The sequence below is a fragment of the Branchiostoma belcheri genome, unplaced genomic scaffold (assembly GCF_001625305.1).
Source record: "Branchiostoma belcheri isolate BF01 breed outbred unplaced genomic scaffold, Haploidv18h27 scaffold18, whole genome shotgun sequence".
Lineage (NCBI taxonomy): Eukaryota > Metazoa > Chordata > Leptocardii > Amphioxiformes > Branchiostomatidae > Branchiostoma > Branchiostoma belcheri.
In genome coordinates, this window is record NW_017803268.1 from 30,950 (window position 1) to 52,857 (window position 21,908).

Here is a 21,908-nt window from a genome sequence, read left to right on the forward strand (position 1 = left end):
AATAAATGAATAAATGAATAAATGAATAAATGAATAAATAAATAAATGGATGTACTATCTACTATACCATGCAGGGTTTGTACAATGCGTAGTACAGAGGGGAGGGGGGCGAACATGGGTGGGCGGTAGGGTAACCAAAACAAAAAACAGACAATTAAGTAAGGAAGGAATGACCTAGATAATAATATGGCTAAGGTACCTTACCAATGCGTGAACAGGTAGGAAATAAAACGATAATCAACCATATACGTGTATGTCCACAATCCCAGTACGATACGTGTATTCGCGGCTAACCAAGATTGTTAACATTTTCAAGATTTTAGTTCTCAAAAATGCACCAGGCAGTATATCTATTTCATTTAAATGCTACTCCTGCATATATACACTAGCCCCAGGCTGCAAGGCACTTGCACAACGGAATACCGAACCGGTTTTACCTGTGCCCCACTAATAGGTCTTCCTAGGGAAAGCGGTAACTCACTGTAGCGGAACGTGCTATGGGCCGTTTTTTTTTACCAGAACCTTTTTTTTACTTCTCGTACACGCTTGCAGCTTGAAAACGTGGCACTAGCACTGTAAAATGCTGAAGCAAAACGCCGTCCTGAAGTCTATAAACTGACATACTGCGACACTAGGAGTATCGGGTTACTGCGGTTCGCTGACCTTTGACCGGAATTCTTAGACAACCTCCATGTTCCTTCCGGGCGAACTCTCTCCGCTCCGCCAGATCCAGAATGTGACGTGAGGAGGTCTTAAGAACATTTCCAGGCTCTTGAGAAAGTCGCGACATTTCTCAGACCATCTTGAACGGGACGTGAGAAAGGTGAGAAACCTGGCAGTTTCCCGTAGCGCTGGTATGCGATGTAGTGATTTCTGTGAATGTTTTCTAGGAATGTTGGTCAGTGTTAGTACAGCTTTACGTACGGGCATGTAGAAGTGATCTCCGTTGCGGCCGGATGTTCTGCCCACGCAAGAATGAGTCACTGTCTTATATTTAGCTCTACACAGTCTCTCTTGTGGCGAGTTTCTTCCATGTACAAGTCCTACAGTTTCACAAAAAGACGCATTGTACGATTTTGAAGGTAAGGTAAGTTGTGGAATTCTCTTAAGGGCTGTGTGTGTGTGGGGGGGGGGGGTCAATGAAAAGTGTAGCCAATACCCAGGGGCGGTTGGGATATTTTGTTGCTGTAGTCCTAATTCCGATGCCAAGCTAGCATTTGACATCTGTTGGATGAATATATGGCATTTGAAGCTACCAAGTTCGGTGATGATAGCCTCGAACCACAGGCTTATTTTAAAGGGCTATACAAATGTTAGGGAACGTATTCACAGTGTTATAGGGTAGGTGCACTTACTGACTTAGCCTCACAACCCAGTAGTGAACCAAATGGTTGTTTTAGAGTCTTCAAACAGAATTGTTATAGAAATTGGTCGTGCGTGGGATAGAAACGGGCTGCTAGTAGTCAGAAGACCTTGTGTAAGGTTGTATATTATTACTGCTTGACTTGCGTCGTCACGTTGTTTATTTGCCACCTATTATGTATTCCACGCTCCTATAGTATACCGTTAAACAGCAAACCCAGTTTTATGCATGGTAGAGTTTTGGGGGCTCAAACTGTGTTGGCGAAGATTCTGTAGCTGCATAGATGCTTGTATGAGCATTGTGTGTTTGACTTATCTTGTATGTGTGCTACGTACAGTATATGCGTATACATGTGTCTTATATACGTTCTGTTTAGAGGTGCCACTGATCATGATATATGAGTATCACTTGAGTGTATTTTCTTTTGTGTGTTACATGTGTAAAATCTAAAAACAAGAGCTACAGTACATCTGCATAGAAACGTGTTTGTGCATTTTCATGTATGTGTACTACGTACATGCATATGTGTCTTATGTTCTATTTAGAGGTACCATTGAATAATGTCACGTATATATATGGACAGCACATTGTATTTTCTTTCATATGTTAGAATCTAAAAACAAAAGCTACATTACAATATATGATTAAGTGTAACACACTAGTCTAATAATAGCAATTGCAAGAGCGTACAAGCCAGCGGCTTCTTACATCAAAGCCCCGAATACCTCACATCAAGCGTAACATTGTTTGAAACTGTGCATGCATGACGAAACTGCTGACACCCCTGCTTTGTGTGTTGACGTATTTGATGATCTCCACTTCCGTTATAGAGTAGCGCTAAGAAAGAATTGACTTTCACGCAACTTGAGTTTGACTGAGAACTGGTAGTCATGATTTACATTTGTAACGTAGGTTCACATTTTGGAGAATATTTGGCAATTTCATATATGTCAGATATGTATGCTATATGTAGGTTATATGTGATACCCAAATGGACTACATTCGTATAGCTACTAGAGTATGCGTTTATAACACAAAACGGACTATCCCTGTTTTCAGCCCCAAGCAGATAGCCGCGTTCTACCTAGAAATGTAGGAGTTTTGTTACCACAATTATTATAATAACTATAATTATGAGTAATATCAATTGACTGAAATAGCCAATTTTGTGTCCATGAAGAGTGTCAATTCAAATGAGGCAATATACGATATAATCCAAGGTGCACCACAATAAAACATGGTGTTAGATTTTCTTACTATTTATTTTCATTGAAAGCTTCAATTCACTTTAATTTCTCTGACATATGTAAGTGTTTTAAAAGTGGTCTTCTCGTGTTTGGATTATATATTCTTAATGTTCAACTTAAATTTCTGTCTTGCACGTCACAGGTTGATTGTCAAGATGCCGCCAGGTCGACCTCAGGTGTTCGGTCTCAGCAAGGATGTCACCCTGGCCGTCCTTCCCAGGTTACTGTTTATGTGTTTGTTTGTTTGTTTGTTTGTTTGCTTGTTTCAAAGAAGCTTCGATGAGTTACCTTTGTGTTGTAATTGAAAAGAGGGTTAAACGAGGTGCTAAGCATTACTAGTTACACCCAGAATGGTATACCCCTCTTTTTGTAGACTTGTAAATTTGATATTGAAATTTAGATATTAACAATTTATATGATAGTGCTTACTCAAATGATCACCTGTACATCGGACGTCCCCCTTTTCATATTTTTGCCTCATGATGTAATTATTATTTCATATCCAGTTGTGACGTTAATATAACTGACCTATTTTACTTGAGTGCGTCGCCACTATGTATTGTTTTGTTTAAATTTTTTTTTTTTCAAAATTCAACATTCATTACAAGACATGGCGACGGCTCATTCAATGTTTTTTCGACTTATTTTTATGCCGCCACCAATGCAGACGTACGCATGAACGGTCAACAGACATAGCTCGTTTTCACGTAAAGTGCAATTCGTGTAAAGTGTCTTTCCCATGGCCAAGGGCACAAAGTCGATAGCATGGCAGGATTCCTCTTGGTTCCGAGCCGAACTCTGTGTCGTTACGCCTCACGACCCCACTATGTTTAAACGTTGAATTAAACAAAAACTTACCTTTCTCAGGCTGTACATGGAAGAGGTCCTGACAGAACTGGGCCGGAGGGACATCGACTACCGGCAGGTCCTGATCACGACGCTTCATGACGTCATGGTACGGGAATACCAGCAGCTCGACAGCCAATCCGGGCCCACCACCCCTGACGTCACGTGCCACGTGACCCGGAGAGTAGGGTACGGCGGCATGTATGACCCATGGCCTTGGGCCGGTGAGCTAGTCGGAAGGCGGGGAGCGCCTATAGAAATGTACATAGAGTCGTATTCAGAAGGAGACACACACACGGACGCGCCCACAGATTTAAGCATGCGGTCGGTAAATAGTAAAGATTTGAAAGACCCAGAGCGAAGAGATACAAGGGAAAGATACCACATCACCACAGCAAGGCGTACAGACGAGGAACAGTGGAACCACGAACAAGCATACACTCGATACAACACCCATCGTCAGGAGATGTCTCATGACAGCATGCCGCAAGCGGCCGAAATCAGGCATATACTCGAGAGGCCTTCGTCGGAAGACGAGAACCCGTCGCCGCTGGAAAGTCGGGAGGAATACGGGCGTCATCTTTCCACATCGCCGGTGTCTCAAGATGGAGAGCATCGCTGTCGGGAACAAGAGGAGACCAACGCCACACTTTCGTCGGATGCGTCAGCGTCTCCGGACACAGGACAGTCGCTAAATAGCAATACCACTACATCCACTACATGTACGGTTCCGGAGCGGACGCCGTCTGGACACGGGGATCAAGTAGAAGAAAACACCGACGACCCCGGCCGGTTGGTGTCCATTGAAAGATATATCCGCTGGAGGTCTAGAAAAGGCTACAGCCGGAAGAAAATCACACACAACCTTCCAACGCTACCCGTGCCGCAACACTTATTATCATCCAACCAGAAGCAGACAGAGACAGACGACAGCCCTTTGAATGTCTCCACTGCATCGGTGCAAAAGAAACCCAAAGGAAAGCGAAAAGACGCGTGCGAGTCCCAAACTGCAGGAGCCACAGATGAAGCGGTTTCTTCTAAACGACCAAAACGTCGTGCAAGCAGTGACTTAACGGTACGTCACGCGAATGGCCCTACTGAACCTCCTGTGTCAGAGGAACAAACGTCACCCTTCCGTAGACCACCAGAAACACAGATCGTACAATATCGCGACCTGTCCATAGACCCGCCTTCAGAAGACCAAATCCTACCGTACTGGACACAACCCAAAGGTTCACCCTTACATATTGAATGGGTGTCTTCACTTAAGAACGGCTCGGCCGAGTCATGGAAGAAGGGTATCGAAGGTGAGGGGAAAAGTGAAAAAGATCTGCCCGGCAGCAAGTCCAGTACCCCTCCGGAGTCATCAGAAAATAGTGCGGCGACTGCAAGTGACTTCTCTAGCTCAGAAATGCCCTCGTTACCGGTGACGCTAAACATGTTAGCCACTCGCCGACACCCTCAGCAATTGGATATTGGTGTGGATCCAGCAAAACAGCAACCAAGAGCTTCACAATCGCAGAAAATAATCGCGACATCCCCCAAGCAACAGGAAGATAACAGAGCACCTACAAAACAAGAGCAAGCAAAGTCGACCGTACCCGAGGAGGAAGCGGCACCGACAGCAATACAACCAGAGCACGGCGACGCCATAACAAGTCAGTCATCTTTACCCACATCACTACAAGAAACAGGTGCCTCTTTACAGGTAGGAGAAAGAACATCACAGACACGGAACCATTCTCTACAGCAGTTCGCCTTACCGGGAATGTGGCAGCAAAAAGAAAGGGACACATCCCCGTACGCTGTGGCTACTGGTACCACATCTAAAATGCCACTCGACACTGTCCACTCTTACCAAACAGAAAGAGAAAGCGGGCGGAAACATTTAACGATATCAAAAGAAGTCGTTGCGTCGTTTCAAAGGCTAGAGGAAGCACGTCTACGGGGGTTTTCTGGGAATAGAGTCGACGACAGCAACCATCCTGACTCAAAATATACGGAAAAGGGTGACAAAAATTCGCAAGAAGGAATGCCGCCAGACATTGCCGCTTCCGACCCAAAAGAGCCTAGTCATGAGGCTATGGACAGCAATGCTCAAGACAGCGTGTTGTCGTCAGTTTTGAGGGAAGCAGTAATTTACAAGAAACGTGAAGAACATAGCGGCAAAACTTCAATGGAATCATTACATTCCTCTTCGATACCAGCAGGACCCACGGAAAGACAACTACAGACAAGCGACAAACCCCTAGGTTTACGACCTGCCGTTTCTTCCTACCGACCAGCAACAGAGGCTCATATCGAACCCATGTCTTCCGAACCTAGTACTTCCTCTGAGAGACGACTCAACCACCAAACGTCGGAGGTTTGCGGGCCATCCGCACCTTTCCCTTACCACAGGCAGAGTAACAGCAGTCCTGGGACACAGGCTCACGATGGCCCGCCTTCTACTGCAGCGTCAACGTCTCATGAAGTCATGCCTGGGTTCCAAAAGCTGGTGCAGATCAATGGCTCCACTGTCTGGGTCCCGCGTGCGTTTGCCGCCGTTTCGCCCCTAACATTCCCTCCTGCACACGTTAATCCTGGACGCACGAGCCACGAACACCAGTCATCACCGTCTTCTCATGAGGCACAAGTGGAGAACACCGACAGGCGTCTACAGAGAGAGCCTGTACCAATGGAGCCTCAAGAAGCCATACCAGCTCGCCACCAAGTGGACAACGCTAGAGTTGGCCCGCGTGAACACCAAACATCAGCAGAACAGTATCCATACCAGGAACAACCGCCGGATTTTGTGACACAGAGAGACATCAACTTGGTGATAAAACAGGAGCCACTGTCACCGCTGAGTGACTCCGTGAATGAGGAAGAGAGGGAGTTGATCCAAGGTGTCCTCAGCGGCGCTTCTCTGACGGAGAGTCTGGAACAACAGATGCTGAACAGCGGTGACGCACCGAGGGACATGGACGGTCAGGATGGGTCAGAGCAGCAAACAGGTTAGTATGTTAGCATGCATATAAATACAGAATATGTAAATATTGTACAGAAAATGCAGTGGAGGATGAAATGTACATGTACTTCATTTGTCATTGCCCTCATTATAGCACCAGAAGAGATAAGTTATTTGAAAAATGTTCCCTAGCCTAACCGTCCGGGTCGATAAAAAAAAAACCGCATTTCTATTCACACCTCACAATTCATACATCTCGCAAAATGTCGTCCATTTCATACTCTACTGCACACAGAAAAGAAATCAGACTAACAATAACTATATCCAAAGTAGTATTAGCATTACTTATTATCAGTTTTACTGTTTATTTTGTTATCATGTTCTTGCAATTGGCCCTCGGGCATGAATTTGCAATAAACTTACTATGTGGAAGCTCGTCTGTGTTAGAACGAGTACATTCATTCATTTACTGTTATCCAACAAGAAATCTACCGACCATCTGCCCTCAGCATTATTAAGAGGTTGACCCACTTCCTGAGGCGCATCCTATGGATATGTGGCATTAGAAGTGGGCCATTTTGACTAGTACATTTTTTTGTGTGTCGAAACTAGGTCTCCGGAACTAGGTTTAGTTTCGAACACGAAAGCCAAATTTTGTATACGTAAGAAACAGTTACTTAAGCAACTGGATAGATTCTGCTTGAGTAACTGTTTTCTTGTGTATCTGTTTCCTGAATGTCTAACCTTCATCGACAAACTCTTGTAAGTTTCTGCTGGGTTGAATTAAATGAGCATTGTTCGGTTATTTGATTGATTGATTGATCAATGATTTATTTGCTAAATAGGTGCTGATGAAGGCTCGTCTTCAGCGACCTCTGACGTCACGGATGGTGGGCGGAAGTGGCAGAAACTGTACCACTGCCCGCTGTGTTCCTACTTCACCCGTCACCGTGGCAACGTCAAACAACACGTGCGCGTCCACACCCGCGAGAGACCCTTCAAATGCCCGCTGTGCGACTACACGGGCGCCCGGAAGGAGCACGTCCAGGTCCACATGAAGCGGCACACCGGTGAGAGGCCCTTCAAGTGCGACCACTGCGACTACCGGACCAGCCGGAAACCGGATCTGGTGAAGCATCTCCGCACGCATTCCGGAGACCGCCCGTATGCGTGCCCCAAGTGTGCGTACCGGGCCGCCGTCCAGTCGGCTCTGGTCAACCACCTGAGAACTCACACGGGGGAGAAACCCTACAAGTGTCCTTTTTGTAACCACTGCTCGGCCAGGAGAAGGGAGCTGGCCAAACACATGGGGAAGCACAGTGAAGAAGAGAAAAATCGCGCAGTCGAACAATACAGTAGAAGATAAACATTTAATTTTCTGTTTTACACAGTCTTTTTTTAGTTGGTGCTCACCTGATAATATTTTTAATCTAAGGACAAAGTATAGAAATTTTAATCCAAGGACAAACATGGAGGTAGAATTGAACATAATGATATCCAATTCATGTTCAAGTCTACCTCCATGGGAAAAAGTATAGAAAATTTAGATTAAAAAAAAAACGCGTGTTGTTTGAGTGTATTTTACTCTTGCAAAAATCCAGGCCAAACTTCTTAAAATTATTCTCACAAAGTTTGATGACAAGAAGCTTCAAATTCTTCAAAGACAAAGGTTTAGCCAAAACAGTTACTCAAAAGGTTTATTTACATGAAGTGTGTACACTGTAGATATATTCTTTTAGGTGTTGGTGACCGTTTTAGGTCGTAAGAGAGGATATGGTATTCAAACATGGAAATATTAGACTAGTATTTCTGCAATATATTTTTTTCTTAGCTAGAGAATTTTTTGTTGTACTAAAGAATACACATATAGCACATTGGATATGTGTACCTATGGTAAACAATGGTTGTGGCATATTTTGTTTTAGATTTATTCTATATCATTGCTACATGTACAATGTACATGCAAGGCTACCCGACTAGCCAATGATAGCTATTGGGAATAGCTAGCACTGTTGATAGTTTGGTGAATATTTTAAAATCTTGCTATATACACAGTCACACATGTATATATTTTGTATGTTGTTTGAAATGCTGCATATTATTGTATAAGGTTTGATAATATAAGGACAGTTCAGATAATTTTTGCTTCCTTTTAAAATAAGCCGAGGTGAATGTTTAATTACTTTTTTCGTTTTGGGTATAATTCGTTTTTAAAGACTAATGTATACATATATAATACAGCAAATTCTTAGGGTTAGGAAGATGTGTATATACTAGTATAATAATATCAACTGTATTGTTTATACAATGTCATACATTCTCGATAGATAAAGTGCAAACTTTGTCTGGCTTCTCACATATGCTGCAGATATTGGTCAGTAATTTAATTATAAAGTTATTGTTATGTATCAAAGTATAATTTATCCAAAGAAACTACATGCATCAAATAAGTATCTAGCAAAAAGACCAAAAAAAAAAAATGAAACAATGTTACAACATCTCAATATCAAAGTATATATATATATATAAGGCCAGTATCATTAAAAATTTTAGTACATGTACATTGTCGGACCAATCATCACAAGGCCAGTATGTCTCATTGTGTAATACTGATTGAATAAAGAAAGTTTATGTTTACTTGGAAACCCATATTCATTATTATATTAATGATTATTGTCATACTTATAAGTTATATTACACTTCATATTAGTATACTTTTACGAGGCAAACGCTATCTATTACTATTAAGCCATGCGTTAATCATATCCACACCTCCACTTGCCTGTTTTTTTTAAGTAAAACCAGGAAAACATTATAAAGATTTACTGAAAAGTCTACTCCGTTCAGTCAAAAATCCCCCAAAAAAACCCTGACGAAAGTGTAAACATAGTTCCTTTGCCTTTGTTAGTCTCGTTCTCAGACTCAAAACAATAGCAAAATTCAAATTCCATTTTCACAATATGACAGGCAGATAGACACTTATTATTGTGTCCCAAGTATTGTGTCATAACTGACGCTTTTATCTACAATTTGAAATACAATGTAGATACTCGGAACTCTGAGTACGAGACTAGACTGATAGGACAAGTCCACTGTTATAACAGGTAAGCTGACAATTTGTACTTTATATCATGAAACACTTGATAAAGTCAACATTTCCTAATATAAATATTCTAAATTAGTCGAATGTTTTATCTATAGTGAAAGTTCGCCGTTTAAATAGCGATACAGCTAATCATATTAGAACTCAAACACCCCTGTTTTCTAATAGCACATTCCATGTCAAAGGGCAAGCCAAGCCAAGCCAAAACACGCCAGGTTGGTAGTACATTTTTGTACTATATTGATACTATGAGGTTTTGTTCATTTTCTAGAACATTCAGAAGACTGAACAAGGTTGTTTGAGAATATTTAGCATGTATTCGAGTCATTAGTATGTGATCTTTTCTGTCTAATGTACTAGAAATATAAATTTTATGTGAGAGAGCTACAGATACTCGAAGAGGGGGGGGGCAGAATCCTGTTAGTATAGCATGAAGCGATTTGATTCACATTTTACCACTTACAACAATTTACAACAGTTATAAGAAATGTCTATTGAGAGATGGTCTGCTCGGAGTTTTCTTAAACTGCCAGATTTCGTGGATAGCATTATGTCAAACTGTTGAAACATAATTTTTTAAATGTAGTTTAGCTCTTGACCCGGTAAACTGCCTTTTTTAGGCATAACACACCAGTTTTGTACATGTAAGTACAAGTTGCGTAAGACCGGACTGTAAGGTTTGAGCCACTCACACTTGGAAGGACCCCTACTAGTACTCTTTTCGATAAGTGCGACGGGTTCTTTAACGTTCGTGGGGTGTGGCTCTCCCAAACACGGGACCTCCATTGAATATCCTATTCAAGGGATCCCTAACCGAAGCTAGGTACTCATTTTCACCTGAGTGAAGTGAGGAAAGTTGTGTAAAGTGCCTTTCCCAAGGGCACAAGATCGGTGGCATCAGGCAGGATTCAAACCCGAGACCTCTTGGGTCTGAGCCAAACACTCTACCGTTACGCCACATGACCCCACCCCAATTCTTTCGCTCTTCAAGTTTACTGAGGAAAGATACTAGTAATCTAATCCCATAAGTTCAGTTGAATATTCGTCCTCTTAGTATTGTATTGATCAGATGGCCAATTATATTCTTGAACTCGAGAACATGCAACTTTCTACACGTGAAGTACACAGAATTAGTTCTTGTTCGATTCTTCCACTCAAGTTTATTAAAGAAACATTACAGGTATTATTTTTCATACTTTTAGTTACCATGGCAACTGCGCAGGCTGGAAAGACCTTTGGACTGTGTAAGGAGGTGACCCTGGCCGTCCTTCCCAGACTGCACCAGGAGGAACTTCTACTTGAACTTGGCAGAAGGAACATCCCTGTGAGAGAAACATCCAAGAAGGAGAGTTTGGTCAGCAAGCTGTGGTTCATCATGGTTAAGGTATATATGTGCAGTTTTACTCGAAAGTATATATATATATATATACTGTAATTGCTGATTTTTTCACTGTAATTTCATGTTCACTGTTTTCACTGTCACTTCTGTTCCGTGAACTTATCATTACAGTCAACAAATAATTCCTGGACTTTCTTTTTCCTGCACCTGTTGCCACCGTGAATATATGAACATGTCAATTTTTCTCAGACAGTGAAATTTTGCTACTGTGAACATAAAGTGAATTACAGTAGTAGAGGGGATTCATTCCTCAAGCTAACTGACATCTTGTACACACAGTCGTCCCTCAGTAAGACATCTGGAGACGCATAGTTCCCGTTTAGAACTTTTATTCAGCATGTCACACACAGCCTATGTGCAAGATGCCGGTTAGCTTGAGGAATGAATCCCCTCTACTATATATTGATTATTTAAGGTTCAGATACCCCGTAAAACAGTAGATATACTTGCTTTGGAACAGATGTGGATTCCTTTTTGTTCTACCAAGAATAAGTCTCAGACCACACACACACATATACTCTGTAGATAGTATTTTACACACATGTAGATAGTACATTGTATTTTAAATTCTTTTTTTTTATGTAGAAATCTTAAATTTTGAAAACTTAACTGTGAAGGATGTCACGAATAACATTTAAATATTTGTCTTCTTGATCAAGGAGTATCATCAACAAGGTATGGTCCAGACAGCGATGCCAAACAACACTAGTACTAGTACTCCTTCCATCACTACTGGAACATCATCCAGCTCAGCCACAGAACAGAGGACCATGTGGGCAACCTTGTCAAACGACCTTCAAGAGCTGATGGAGACTGTAACACCCACAAACACCGTTTCAGTAACACAGACAAATGGTTCATTTACTACATCTTCAGCTACTATTGGCAATACAGATGCCCCTCTCGCTACTTCAGCCAGAAGCACGGACCTTACACAGACACAACCATTGACATCGGTGACGATAGCAAGTCCTCCGCATCTCCCTGTGTCTATTTTCACACAAGAAGTTGTGGTTGAGACATCAGCAGAGGCGGGATCGGCCAAGACCCCAGTCACCTCCCCAAGGAGAAGTGCAAGGCTGCACATCATGGAGACACAAGAAGCAGAAGAATCTTCAAGTGCGAGCAACCTCGGTGAGATGGTTGAGACTTACCATCAGCCTTCAGAAGAAAACCCAGTGTCCAAGGAGGGTCAGGGGAAAGGGAGGAGAAAGCTTCGAGCTATGGCAGTTACCAGGTCAGATACCTGTGATGTGGACTCCAACACTGTTGTGATAGACCTAAGAGACATAAGGGGGCTAGAGGGTGGTCCTGCTGCAGAAGAAGATGAGGAGGAAGATGAAGTATCATCAGATGAAGATGATGTTGTTCCATTGGATGATGATGATTCAGATTGGCAACCAGAGTCACCAATGGAGGACAGACAGCAAAACAGTAGCAGTAAGAGATTGGGTAATACTTTATCTTTTTTTCCATGTGTGTGTTTTGCAATAAAACATGTTGTTTTTGCACTTTTCTTCTCCGAACACATACGGTCAATGAAATGTCTGTCACCATGGTAACTGGTGCTGTAGCAAACACCCTTTGATGTTAGGTTACATTATGTAGCAAGTTGCAGGACACAGTTGGAGAGGCTGGTCACCAAAAATATGAATGTGTATGAGTAAGTTTTTTTAGAAACTTAAACATGGTTTGTTAGACTATGTGAAGGTTAACATTATACATTTTCTAAATGCAAATGTTACTGTACCTTTCTTTGAATTAGTACATGTTTACACAAGCGTCCCCTTTCTTTTGCAGAGTTCAGTGGTAAAGACAGTTCAAGTTATGCAACGCCCTTTGAAGGGACTGCCACCTCACCAACAGACAACCAGACTCCACATATGCAGCAGAAAACACCACCCAGGGAAACAAAAGGTAAAGCCATGCATATTTTATTTTTCTATTTCTTATTTCTTTTGTTTCATACTAAAAAGTTTCTTAAATTTCCCTGCCAAATGCAGCTATAGCTATTTCAAGCTCTGGAAAGTCTTGTCATCTTTACAGCTTTTCACTAATGTATGACAACTCAGCTAAATCTAATAAAAATTTGCATGCAGGTAAATGAACTTTTAATATTGTTCAAATACTGCACATTTCTGTTTTTATTTTATCCCGGACATGGCTACCCAGGAGAAGAAATCTTGACTTAACAACATTTCTAGGGAGCTAATTTTTTGGATGAGGCAGTGAAATGCATACTTAACAACTGACTCATTTGTTATACACGTTAGTGGAGACACAGAGATGCAGACCCACACCTCTGGAGCTCCAGACTCAAAGGAGAGGGATGTCAGTAGAGCGGCGACGGTTCTGTGTAAGTATCTCCTATTCCACATGGTTTAAAACCTGGTTATTAGATAATACTAGTATGTCTTCTTGTGATTTTTTCTCCTATGACAAAATATCTTTTTGACTATGTTTAAATTTCTCAACTAGAAACATCTCACATAGTAACTTATGCTTTTGCAGCGCGAGGTGAGATCACTTATATCGAAGCACCAAGTGACTTCCTCCTCAGAAAAGGGTTTCCGGAGAGTCGTGAAGGAAGTAAGTAACTAAAAGATAAGCAGCCAGGCATTAGATATGACTGTATCTGTGTGTGTGTGTCTGTGTGTGTTTGTGTGTTTGTGTGTGTGTGTCTGTGTGTGTGTGTCTGTGTTTGTGTGTGTGTGTGTGTGTATGTGTGTGTGTGTGTATGTGTCTGTGTGTGTATGTGTCTGTGTGTGTATGTGTCTGTGTGTGTATGTGTCTGTGTGTGTCTGTGTGTGTATGTGTCTGTGTGTGTATGTGTCTGTGTGTGTATGTGTCTGTGTGTGTAAGTGTATGTGTCTGTGTGTGTCTGTGTCTGTGTGTGTCTGTGTCTGTGTGTGTATGTGTTAGTGTGTGTTAATTAATTGGGAATGGTATGTAATTAAAATACTCATTCATAGGGTGTATGGTATGGAATATGTACAAAATGGAAATGTTAAAAAAGGAGTGAGTGAGTGAGTGAGTGAGTGAGTGAGTGAGTGAGTGAGTGAGTGAGTGAGTGAGTGAGTGAGTGAGTGAGTGAGTGAGTGAGTGAAGGTAGTTACATGTCCAAGAGCTAGACAGTCAACACAGGTCATAGTGACCAGATAAGGTTGTTGTATATGGGGGTTAGTCTGTGGCGGCCTTGGTCACAGTTTTAAGATGAGAGGGCTCTGATGTGTACCGACTCTTTATTCCAACACGCAAACCATCTCCTTTCTCTCTCAAGGATACATGTAGAAACATTCTGTCCAGGATGGTGTAAGAATACTTTGATACTTTATTGGGATATCCATTACTTGCACAACTTGATTAAAAATCATGCTGTTTTATTCACAGGTCTTTGGCAGCTTCCCCCATATCATAAAAGGGGACATTGAAGTGGAAGTAAGGAGAGTGCTGAGGACTAAGCGATACGAGGTTAAGAGGTAACGTTTTATGTAATGTTTGTCTACTACATGTAGTGAAGTAAAATGCAAATGTACTACTTAAAAACTGGACGATTCAACCAAATTAAACATTATCGTATTTGATCAGATGATACACTCACTGAAGTACAGGTATTATTAAATATACAATGTATAATATATAATCAACATACATGTATTTACACTGAATACACAAGGTCTCTGTTGCAAGGTAATTTAATGATGTTAGCTGTAAACCATTCTATTAAACCAACATTGACACCCATATCATGTCATTTCTGCAGACGACGCAAGGGAAGGGAAGCTCCACAGGGACCAGCCGATTAAACTTTAAAGTGCTTAATACAACACTTTATTTTGTTTGGTAGTTGTGTAAATATAAGCTAATAAAATGATGAAAGAACTCTGTGCTTCTTTATTTTATACTTGGTTGTTCGATTGGTTGGTTTGTTTGTTTGTTGGATGGTTGGTTGGTTGGTTTGTTTGTTGGATGGTTGGTTGGTTTGTTTTTTTGTTGGATGGTTGGTTGGTTGGTTGGTTGGTTGGATGGATGGATGGATGGATGGATGGATGGATGGATGGATGGATGGATGGATGGATGGATGGATGGATGGATGGTTGGATGGGTGGGTGGGTTTATGGATAATTTGGTTGGTTGTTGGGTTGGTTCCATGGTTCATGAAACTATATATATTTTGCACCTCTCTATTTCTTCTTCTGTCATTGGACATTGAAGACAAAATGTCGCCGTGTCTCACAGAAAAGTAGCGGGGAAAGGTGCAACTATTAAAACAGCCAAAGGTATCATGACAAGTCTACTCCTTGATTCAGAAATCCAACCCTGACGAAAATGTAATCGCCCAGTTCCAGATTATGACCTTTGCCCTTTACTGCTCTCGTTCCCAAGATAAAAAGAAAGATCCATTTCCACAATTATTAGACAGACAACAGATAGACCCTGTCACTTTTATTGATGCAATGTGTTCCAAAACGCATGTTTGGTGTCAAAACTGTGATTTTACTGCCAATTTCAAAAGATATTTAATAGCTAGTTCTGCGGACGAGACCTAAAGCTGATAGGACAAGTCTACTATAATAAAAGGTAAGCTGCGTTGTCTATTTTACTCCGCAAAATGACGCTTAACACAAGCCATATTTCCTTGTATAGGTGAAAACAAAATTTAGTATGTGAGTATTTGTTAAGTACGAGTATATCAATGTTTGAAATGATGACAAAGCTTCTTCCCATTCGAACTGTCACACCCCTGTTTTCTAATGGCACATTCTATGTCACAGGGCAAGCCAGGCTAAGCGAAGCCAGGTTAGTGCTTCATGTTTCCAGGTTTTGTTGATTGTCTAGATCATTCAGAAGACTTTACAACCTTCTTTGATAGTGTTGGAGTTCTCTGTGAAATGCTGAGGCGTTGATAAATACATTTTGCCATCTACTTCTACTGAAAGGTCCATGCCAAAAATTATCTTCGGCTGGGGAGGGGGGCGGTCGAAACCAAGAAACACGCCTTTTATTTTACTGTTTTGGGCCATATAATCAGAACGATACCTTTCAAGAGGGCCTGGTCCGAGTTATCTTAATAATTTAATACCATTTTTTTTTCTTGGATGACAATCGTCATGTGCTCGAGAAAATACAATCTTTAACGTTATACACCTGCACCTGCATACGACTTGGTTGTAAAAATTCTTTCGTTCTACAATTTTTTTTATAAAGATAATATCATTTTTCTATACTTTCAGTTACCATGGCAACCACACAGGGAGGAAAGACCTTTGGTCTGAGTAAGGACGTGACCTTGGCCGTCCTTCCCAGACTGCACCAGGAGGAACTTCTACTTGAACTTGGGCGAAGGAACATCCTCGTGGGAGAAACTTACAAAAAGGAGAGTTTGGTCAGCAAGCTGTGGCTCATCATGGTTAAGGTAAGGATGGCTTAATACAGTTCTAAACGTACACAAACTTATGTCTTATCTTAAGGGCCTCGACGATGCCTCATCATATTTTTTGCTAGGGGGTGTCTGTTGGATGCCCTGTACTGAAAATAATAAGAAATTGGACACTCTACTTTTTGGTAGGGCGCCCTATTTTTTTCCACTACCAATCCCTGCCATCTGCACCTCAAAATTTAGAAAGCAGTGTTTGAAAGCATTGTGAATTAAAAAAAAAAAACAAAAAAAAAACAAAAAAAAAACAACAATAAAGCTTTTGCACAGTCCCCGTGTGTCTTTGGTGGGCATGGCATACAATTTAAAAAAATGGACACCCCACAAAACAATTCTTATGTAAAAGCCTGTACATGACACAGGGCAAAGGTGCGACAAGTCACCTGATGATACCAGTTGCTAACTCAAGTCTGCAAGGCTGGCATAGTAGCCCAGTATGTGTTACACTGAAGGTTTGATTTTTGAAGATTCAGGTTTCAGATTTGCAGCAGCCACAGATTCATTTCTGTTTCATGAAGAATAATTACTTTTATAAGAAATAGTTCAAAGTATGTATTGCTTTGTTGAAGTACAAGGTACATGTAAATAGAAGTAAATGTAGTAGTAGTCCAAAAGTCCTTTACATTTTGTAGGAATCCTGAAATGTTAACCACTTTTCAAAATTTCAAAAATAAATACTAGACTGTCTAGAGTAGTGAAGTTTGGAAAAAGTAACCATCAATTATTTGTCTCTTTAATCAAGGAGTACCAAGCTATGGTCCACTCCATCGCTGCTGGAACGTCACCCAGCTCAGCCACAGAACAGAGGAACATGTGGGCGACCTTGTCAAACGACCTTCAAGAGCTGATGGAGACTGTAACACCGACAAACACTGTTCCATCAACACCAAATACCACACAAACAAATGGTGCAACTACAGCCAATGCTGGCACTGGCAGCACGGGTGCCCATCTTACTAGTGCAGTTAGAAGCACCGACTCTAAGCAGACACAACAATTGACATCAGTAACAATAGCAAGTCCTCCGCGTCTTCCTATCTCAATATTCGCTCAAGAAGTTGTCGTTGAGACAACGGCAGGATCGGCCAAGAGTCCAGTCACCTCCCCAAGGAGAAGTGCAAGGCTGCACATCATGGAGACACAAGAAGCAGAAGCATCTTCAAGTGCGAGCAACCTTGGGCGCACAGGTGATGTGGTGGTAGAGACTTACCAGCTTTCAGAAGAAAACCCAGCTGCAGCAAGCAAAGAAGGCCGGGGGAAAGGAAAGGCGAAGCTTCGAGCTATGGCAGTTACCAGGTCGGATTCCTGCAGTGTGGGCTCCAACACTGTTGTAACAGACCTAGGAGCAATCAGGAGGCTGGTGGATGTAGATGAAGATGATCCTGCTGCAGCAGAAGATGAGGAGGAAGATGAAGAGTCATCAGATGAAGATGATGATGTTCCATTGGATGATGATGATTCAGATTGGCAACCAGAGTCACCAGTGGAGGACAGGCAGCAAAACAGTAGCAGTAAGAGAAGTAGGTATCATTTTGTCGTTTTAAAATTTAAGATTACGTTTTGCAGATACACGTATTTGATATAGAACAAGTTTCTTTTGGCACCCCAATAGAATGTGCTTTTTGGATTTTCCATTAATTTTGTTTTAGTTCATTTTTATGCAACCTTCTTTTTCCTTTTGCAGAGTCTAGTGGTAAAGACAGCAGTTCAGCTTATGGCGCATCCGTTGAAGAGAGTACTACTGCACTGACAGACAACAAGCCTCCACGAAAGCAAAGGAAGTCACGCAGGGAACCAAAGGGTAAGACCGCACCTATTTCATTTGTTTTTGTTTTATTCTTGCTGAAAAGTTTGTGCTTTTGCTTTAATTCCCCCCCCCCCCCATTGCAGCTACTACAGTGCTCTCCTGTTATTTGCATGGACGATTTGTCAGGGAATTTTATTCCTATAACAGGTTTAGTCCAATAACCTTAGGAGAGTCCACATGACCGACAGGGAGGGGAGGTCAGTTGGTTATGGATGATACTGGGCTGGGGCCAATTGAAACAACCACAAACATGATGTTATTGGTATTTATATACTCACTTTCACCCACAACTACATACATGTACCATATTCTAATCTTCAAGTCGCATTCAGAAACTCATAATGAACAGGGCTAACATGGAGATAGAAGATCAGACACATTCCACCTTCATACTGTCCACCCCTGTGTTGGGCAAAAGCTTACCAAACCTAAAACAACAGCCCAATCAAGGACACCAAAAAGGAACAAAGGACTTCTTCACACAATCATCGAGTGATTGGGGGTTCTCACCTGTCCAGAAGGAAGTGACGACAGAGAAAGTGTACGACAATGGAGGGTGCAGGGGTGATAATGAATGAATAACAATGGACTTCATGCGGATTTGCTGATGCGCAACAAATTACATGTATTTCTTTCACGTACTTCTGGGTCAGTGTGCCATTGACTTGGAAATATTTTAGTCCAATATCAGGTTAAAGTCATAACAGCTCATGCAATTATGCCATGCAATTTATAATGTAGTGAATGGGAAATGGTTTGGGTTTTCAGAATTTTATGCAGATCCCAGGTTTATGCCAATGTCAGTGATGCAAATAGTTGGTGAGCACTGTAGTAGGTATTTCAAGCTCTGGAAAAATGTTGTCATCTTAACAGCTTTTCACTTTCACTAGCAGACGACAAGCCTCCACCTAAGCGGAGAAAATCTCGCAGGGAACCAAAAGGTAAGACCACACCTATTTTATTTGATTTTGTTTCGTTCTTACTGATCGGTATCGAGTTGGTCAGATTTGTCTTGTCTCCCTTTTTATAAGTCAATTTTAGTAGTAGTCCAAAATGTATCAGTTACTAGTGTGACCTGAAGCTGACCTGAAACTACCACAAAACCACACACCATAAGACCACACCTATTTCACTTACGACAACTGAACTAAATGAGCATACTATGGCTAAATTACATCACTCTTTTTCACGCTTTACACAGAACTTGGCTACCGAGGAGACAAAATCTTAACTTGCCGTCAGTGTGGCTACACCACCAGATACCCCATGGTCATGGAACGTCACCAACAGGGTCACACTCGTGTCCTGAAATGTGCGGAGTGCGAGTTCACCACGGAATCCAAGACGGCGCTAAACTACCACAAGACCACACACAACACGACCCGCACCTTCGCCTGCACAGAGTGCGAATATCGAGCACAGACAATGGCAAAGCTACGAAAACACTTCAAGACCCACACCGGAGAGCAACCTTACAAGTGTAAGGAGTGTGACTTTTCCTCCAAGTTTCTTGGTTTGCTTACCAAGCACATGGCGATGAAACATGGCAAAAATAGGCTTCAATGCGAGCAATGTGGGCACAAGTCCACAACAGCAAACGCGTTAAAAACCCACATGTATGTACACACTGGCGAGAAACCTTTCAAGTGCTTGCAATGTGACTTTGCAGCCCCACTTTCGAAAGGTCTGAAACGTCACGTGAAGACGTGCCATCCAGGCGAGAAGTGTTTCAAGTGTGATCGCTGCGACCACCTTGCTGAAAGTTTGAACCTTCTACGTCAGCACAAAAGGACGCACAAGGTGCACAAATGCCCAGTGACAGCTTGTCCATTTTCGAGTTATAACAAGGACGAATTACTCCAGCACCTTTCCAGAAGACACTCTAGGCATCAACAGTACTCCTGCACTGTTTGTAACTACAAAACCTTCTTACTGCATGAGCTAAACGAGCACATGAAAACCCATAGTGATATCTATAAGTGTGACAAGTGTGAGTTTTCTGCCAAGACATACATCAAATTTAGAAGTCATATCACAAGCCACAACAAATTGGAGCAATACAAATGTGACAAGTGCGACTTTAGTTCAAAGATAAAATCAGTTGTCCTCAGACACAGCAAAGACCATGGAGATGACCCATTCAAGTGTCCGCACTGTGAATACAAAGGAAAGAATCAGAATGAACTGAGCATTCATCTCGGAAAGCACGTGACTAATGCGACTACTTGTGGCATGTGTGGATATGTTGCCAACACAGAGGAGAGCCTGGAACAGCATATAGAGGAACACAACAATGGACTCAAAATCTACCAGTGCGATTTTGGTGGCTGCGATTACTCAACTCCAGACCGCGCATGCTTGGATCGTCACGCGACTTCCCACGACTTGAACCGTCCGTTTCCGTGCGACCTGTGCGACTACAGGGCAACGAAGAGGCAGCACCTTGCGGCCCACATGAGGATCCACACGGGGGAGAAACCGTTTAAGTGTTCCAAGTGTCCGTACGCTTCCGCCTCGCAGCATCATCTGCATCGTCACGAGGCAGAGCATGGACGTAACTTCCCCAACATGTGTGACATCTGTGGGTTCACGTCGTCAATCAAAAACAGGCTAGAGGAGCACAAGAAGCTGCACACGGGACAGGCATCGACAGAGCAACAAAACATCAGTAAAGAAGGAGACGAAACACAGCAGTGTTCCCACTGTGATTTCAGAGCATCAAATGGACATGAACTGTATTTACATGCAATGAAACACATCAGTGAAGACCAAGATGGTGATGATGATAATGAAGAGGAGAAAGCTGTACTGAAAAATGAAAATGTCAGTAATAATGCAGATTCATAGACCAACAAAACTTCTTTCTAAAGAAATAAAAGTGTAGGGTTAACTCCATTCAATGATCATTATCATTGAAATATCCATTTTTGGCTCTTGGAACTTTTTTTTCATTGTTTCATTCTGATGACTAAAACATACCGGGTTGTTTCTCTGTATTTTAATGAATATACATAAACACTGCTCAGGTCCCCAAATCAGGAAATGTCCTTGATCAGTTATTCAAATTATACCAGGTTTGCAGTGTTTTGCTAAAGCAATTGTTACTGTTACATGTATGGTGAAAGAAGTTGTTATTAAAGTACCCTTGCTTGAACATTGAGATGACTGATGCAATTTTGAATATAGAATGATCTGTAATTGTAATTAATTGTTTCCAACAAACTATCATGTTAAAGAAAACATGTACAGGAGTGTTTGGACTTTGTTCTTTGGAAACTTAAAATAAAATAATGTTATCTCCATATGCCACTCTTTTATTTAGCTAGACTCTCGTATATAATTAAATAAGCAGCATGCAAGGGTAAAAAGGCAAAAGGTGTCAGTACTTCACATAAGACGGGGAACTTACATTGTACTACTTGGGGCAATGGCCTGGAAAATTTTTCAAGGGACTGACAATATAGAGGACCATAATAGTCAAGTGGTAGTAATGCAAAGATGGTCAATGATCACTAGTTAGTACAAGTTTGACTATAGTTTGACTTTGATATTGATACTACCCCAGAGAAGATTAGATCCAAGTGTCAGCCATTGTCAAGGGTAGGTTACTAGTATTATAGTGAAGGACCTGTATACAATATATGGTGTAGGAACTACTAGTACTTAGTACAGTATGCTGAGGACAAGAAACCTTTTTAATCATTTAGACACATTCATATATCTTAGTCATCAAAATGTAGGGACAGGTTTGTCGGT

General features: G+C 41.7%; 3 protein-coding genes across 6 annotated transcripts; all 3 read left to right on the plus strand.

The window, feature by feature from the left end:
• Positions 1 to 564: 564 nt before the first annotated feature.
• Positions 565 to 7,935, plus strand: LOC109467264. Its single transcript, XM_019765209.1, has 4 exons — positions 565 to 823; positions 2,753 to 2,830; positions 3,478 to 6,452; positions 7,252 to 7,935. Exons 2-4 carry the CDS (start codon positions 2,766 to 2,768, stop codon positions 7,770 to 7,772), a joined length of 3,561 nt encoding a protein of 1,186 aa, XP_019620768.1. The 5' UTR covers positions 565 to 823; positions 2,753 to 2,765; the 3' UTR covers positions 7,773 to 7,935.
• A 1,750-nt stretch (positions 7,936 to 9,685) lies between these two features.
• LOC109467338 lies at positions 9,686 to 14,729 on the plus strand. Its single transcript, XM_019765283.1, has 8 exons — positions 9,686 to 9,724; positions 10,712 to 10,893; positions 11,568 to 12,360; positions 12,709 to 12,825; positions 13,182 to 13,264; positions 13,420 to 13,497; positions 14,299 to 14,387; positions 14,672 to 14,729. The coding sequence occupies exons 2-8, from the start codon at positions 10,717 to 10,719 to the stop codon at positions 14,712 to 14,714; spliced, it is 1,380 nt and encodes a 459-aa protein (XP_019620842.1). The 5' UTR covers positions 9,686 to 9,724; positions 10,712 to 10,716; the 3' UTR covers positions 14,715 to 14,729.
• Positions 14,730 to 15,465: 736 nt separating this feature from the next.
• On the plus strand, positions 15,466 to 21,144 carry LOC109467455 (zinc finger protein 93-like). Of its 4 annotated transcripts, none has more exons than XM_019765451.1 (6): positions 15,466 to 15,489; positions 16,143 to 16,324; positions 17,088 to 17,865; positions 18,030 to 18,146; positions 19,043 to 19,093; positions 19,354 to 21,144. In XM_019765451.1, the coding sequence occupies exons 2-6, from the start codon at positions 16,148 to 16,150 to the stop codon at positions 20,997 to 20,999; spliced, it is 2,769 nt and encodes a 922-aa protein (XP_019621010.1). In that variant the 5' UTR covers positions 15,466 to 15,489; positions 16,143 to 16,147; the 3' UTR covers positions 21,000 to 21,144. The 4 variants fall into 4 exon arrangements, with proteins under 4 accessions (XP_019621010.1, XP_019621007.1, XP_019621011.1 ...); XM_019765448.1 differs by lacking the exon at positions 15,466 to 15,489 and adding an exon at positions 15,679 to 15,708; XM_019765452.1 differs by lacking the exon at positions 15,466 to 15,489 and adding an exon at positions 15,679 to 15,708 and having other exon boundaries at positions 19,046 to 19,093; positions 19,354 to 21,143.
• Positions 21,145 to 21,908: the final 764 nt, after the last annotated feature.

Bases quoted from the DNA above. Each gene is read 5' to 3' on its own strand.
- LOC109467455 (XM_019765451.1), top strand. From the start codon at position 16,148: ATGGCAACCACACAGGGAGGAAAGACCTTTGGTCTGAGTAAGGACGTG. The intron at 16,325-17,087 runs GTAAGGATGGCT...TCTTTAATCAAG, and splicing joins TGTGGCTCATCATGGTTAAG to GAGTACCAAGCTATGGTCCA. The intron at 19,094-19,353 runs GTAAGACCACAC...CGCTTTACACAG, and splicing joins ATCTCGCAGGGAACCAAAAG to AACTTGGCTACCGAGGAGAC.
- LOC109467338 (XM_019765283.1), top strand. From the start codon at position 10,717: ATGGCAACTGCGCAGGCTGGAAAGACCTTTGGACTGTGTAAGGAGGTG. The intron at 10,894-11,567 runs GTATATATGTGC...TTCTTGATCAAG, and splicing joins TGTGGTTCATCATGGTTAAG to GAGTATCATCAACAAGGTAT. The intron at 13,498-14,298 runs GTAAGTAACTAA...TTTTATTCACAG, and splicing joins TCCGGAGAGTCGTGAAGGAA to GTCTTTGGCAGCTTCCCCCA.
- LOC109467264 (XM_019765209.1), top strand. From the start codon at position 2,766: ATGCCGCCAGGTCGACCTCAGGTGTTCGGTCTCAGCAAGGATGTCACC. The intron at 2,831-3,477 runs GTTACTGTTTAT...TACCTTTCTCAG, and splicing joins ACCCTGGCCGTCCTTCCCAG to GCTGTACATGGAAGAGGTCC. The intron at 6,453-7,251 runs GTTAGTATGTTA...TTTGCTAAATAG, and splicing joins TGGGTCAGAGCAGCAAACAG to GTGCTGATGAAGGCTCGTCT.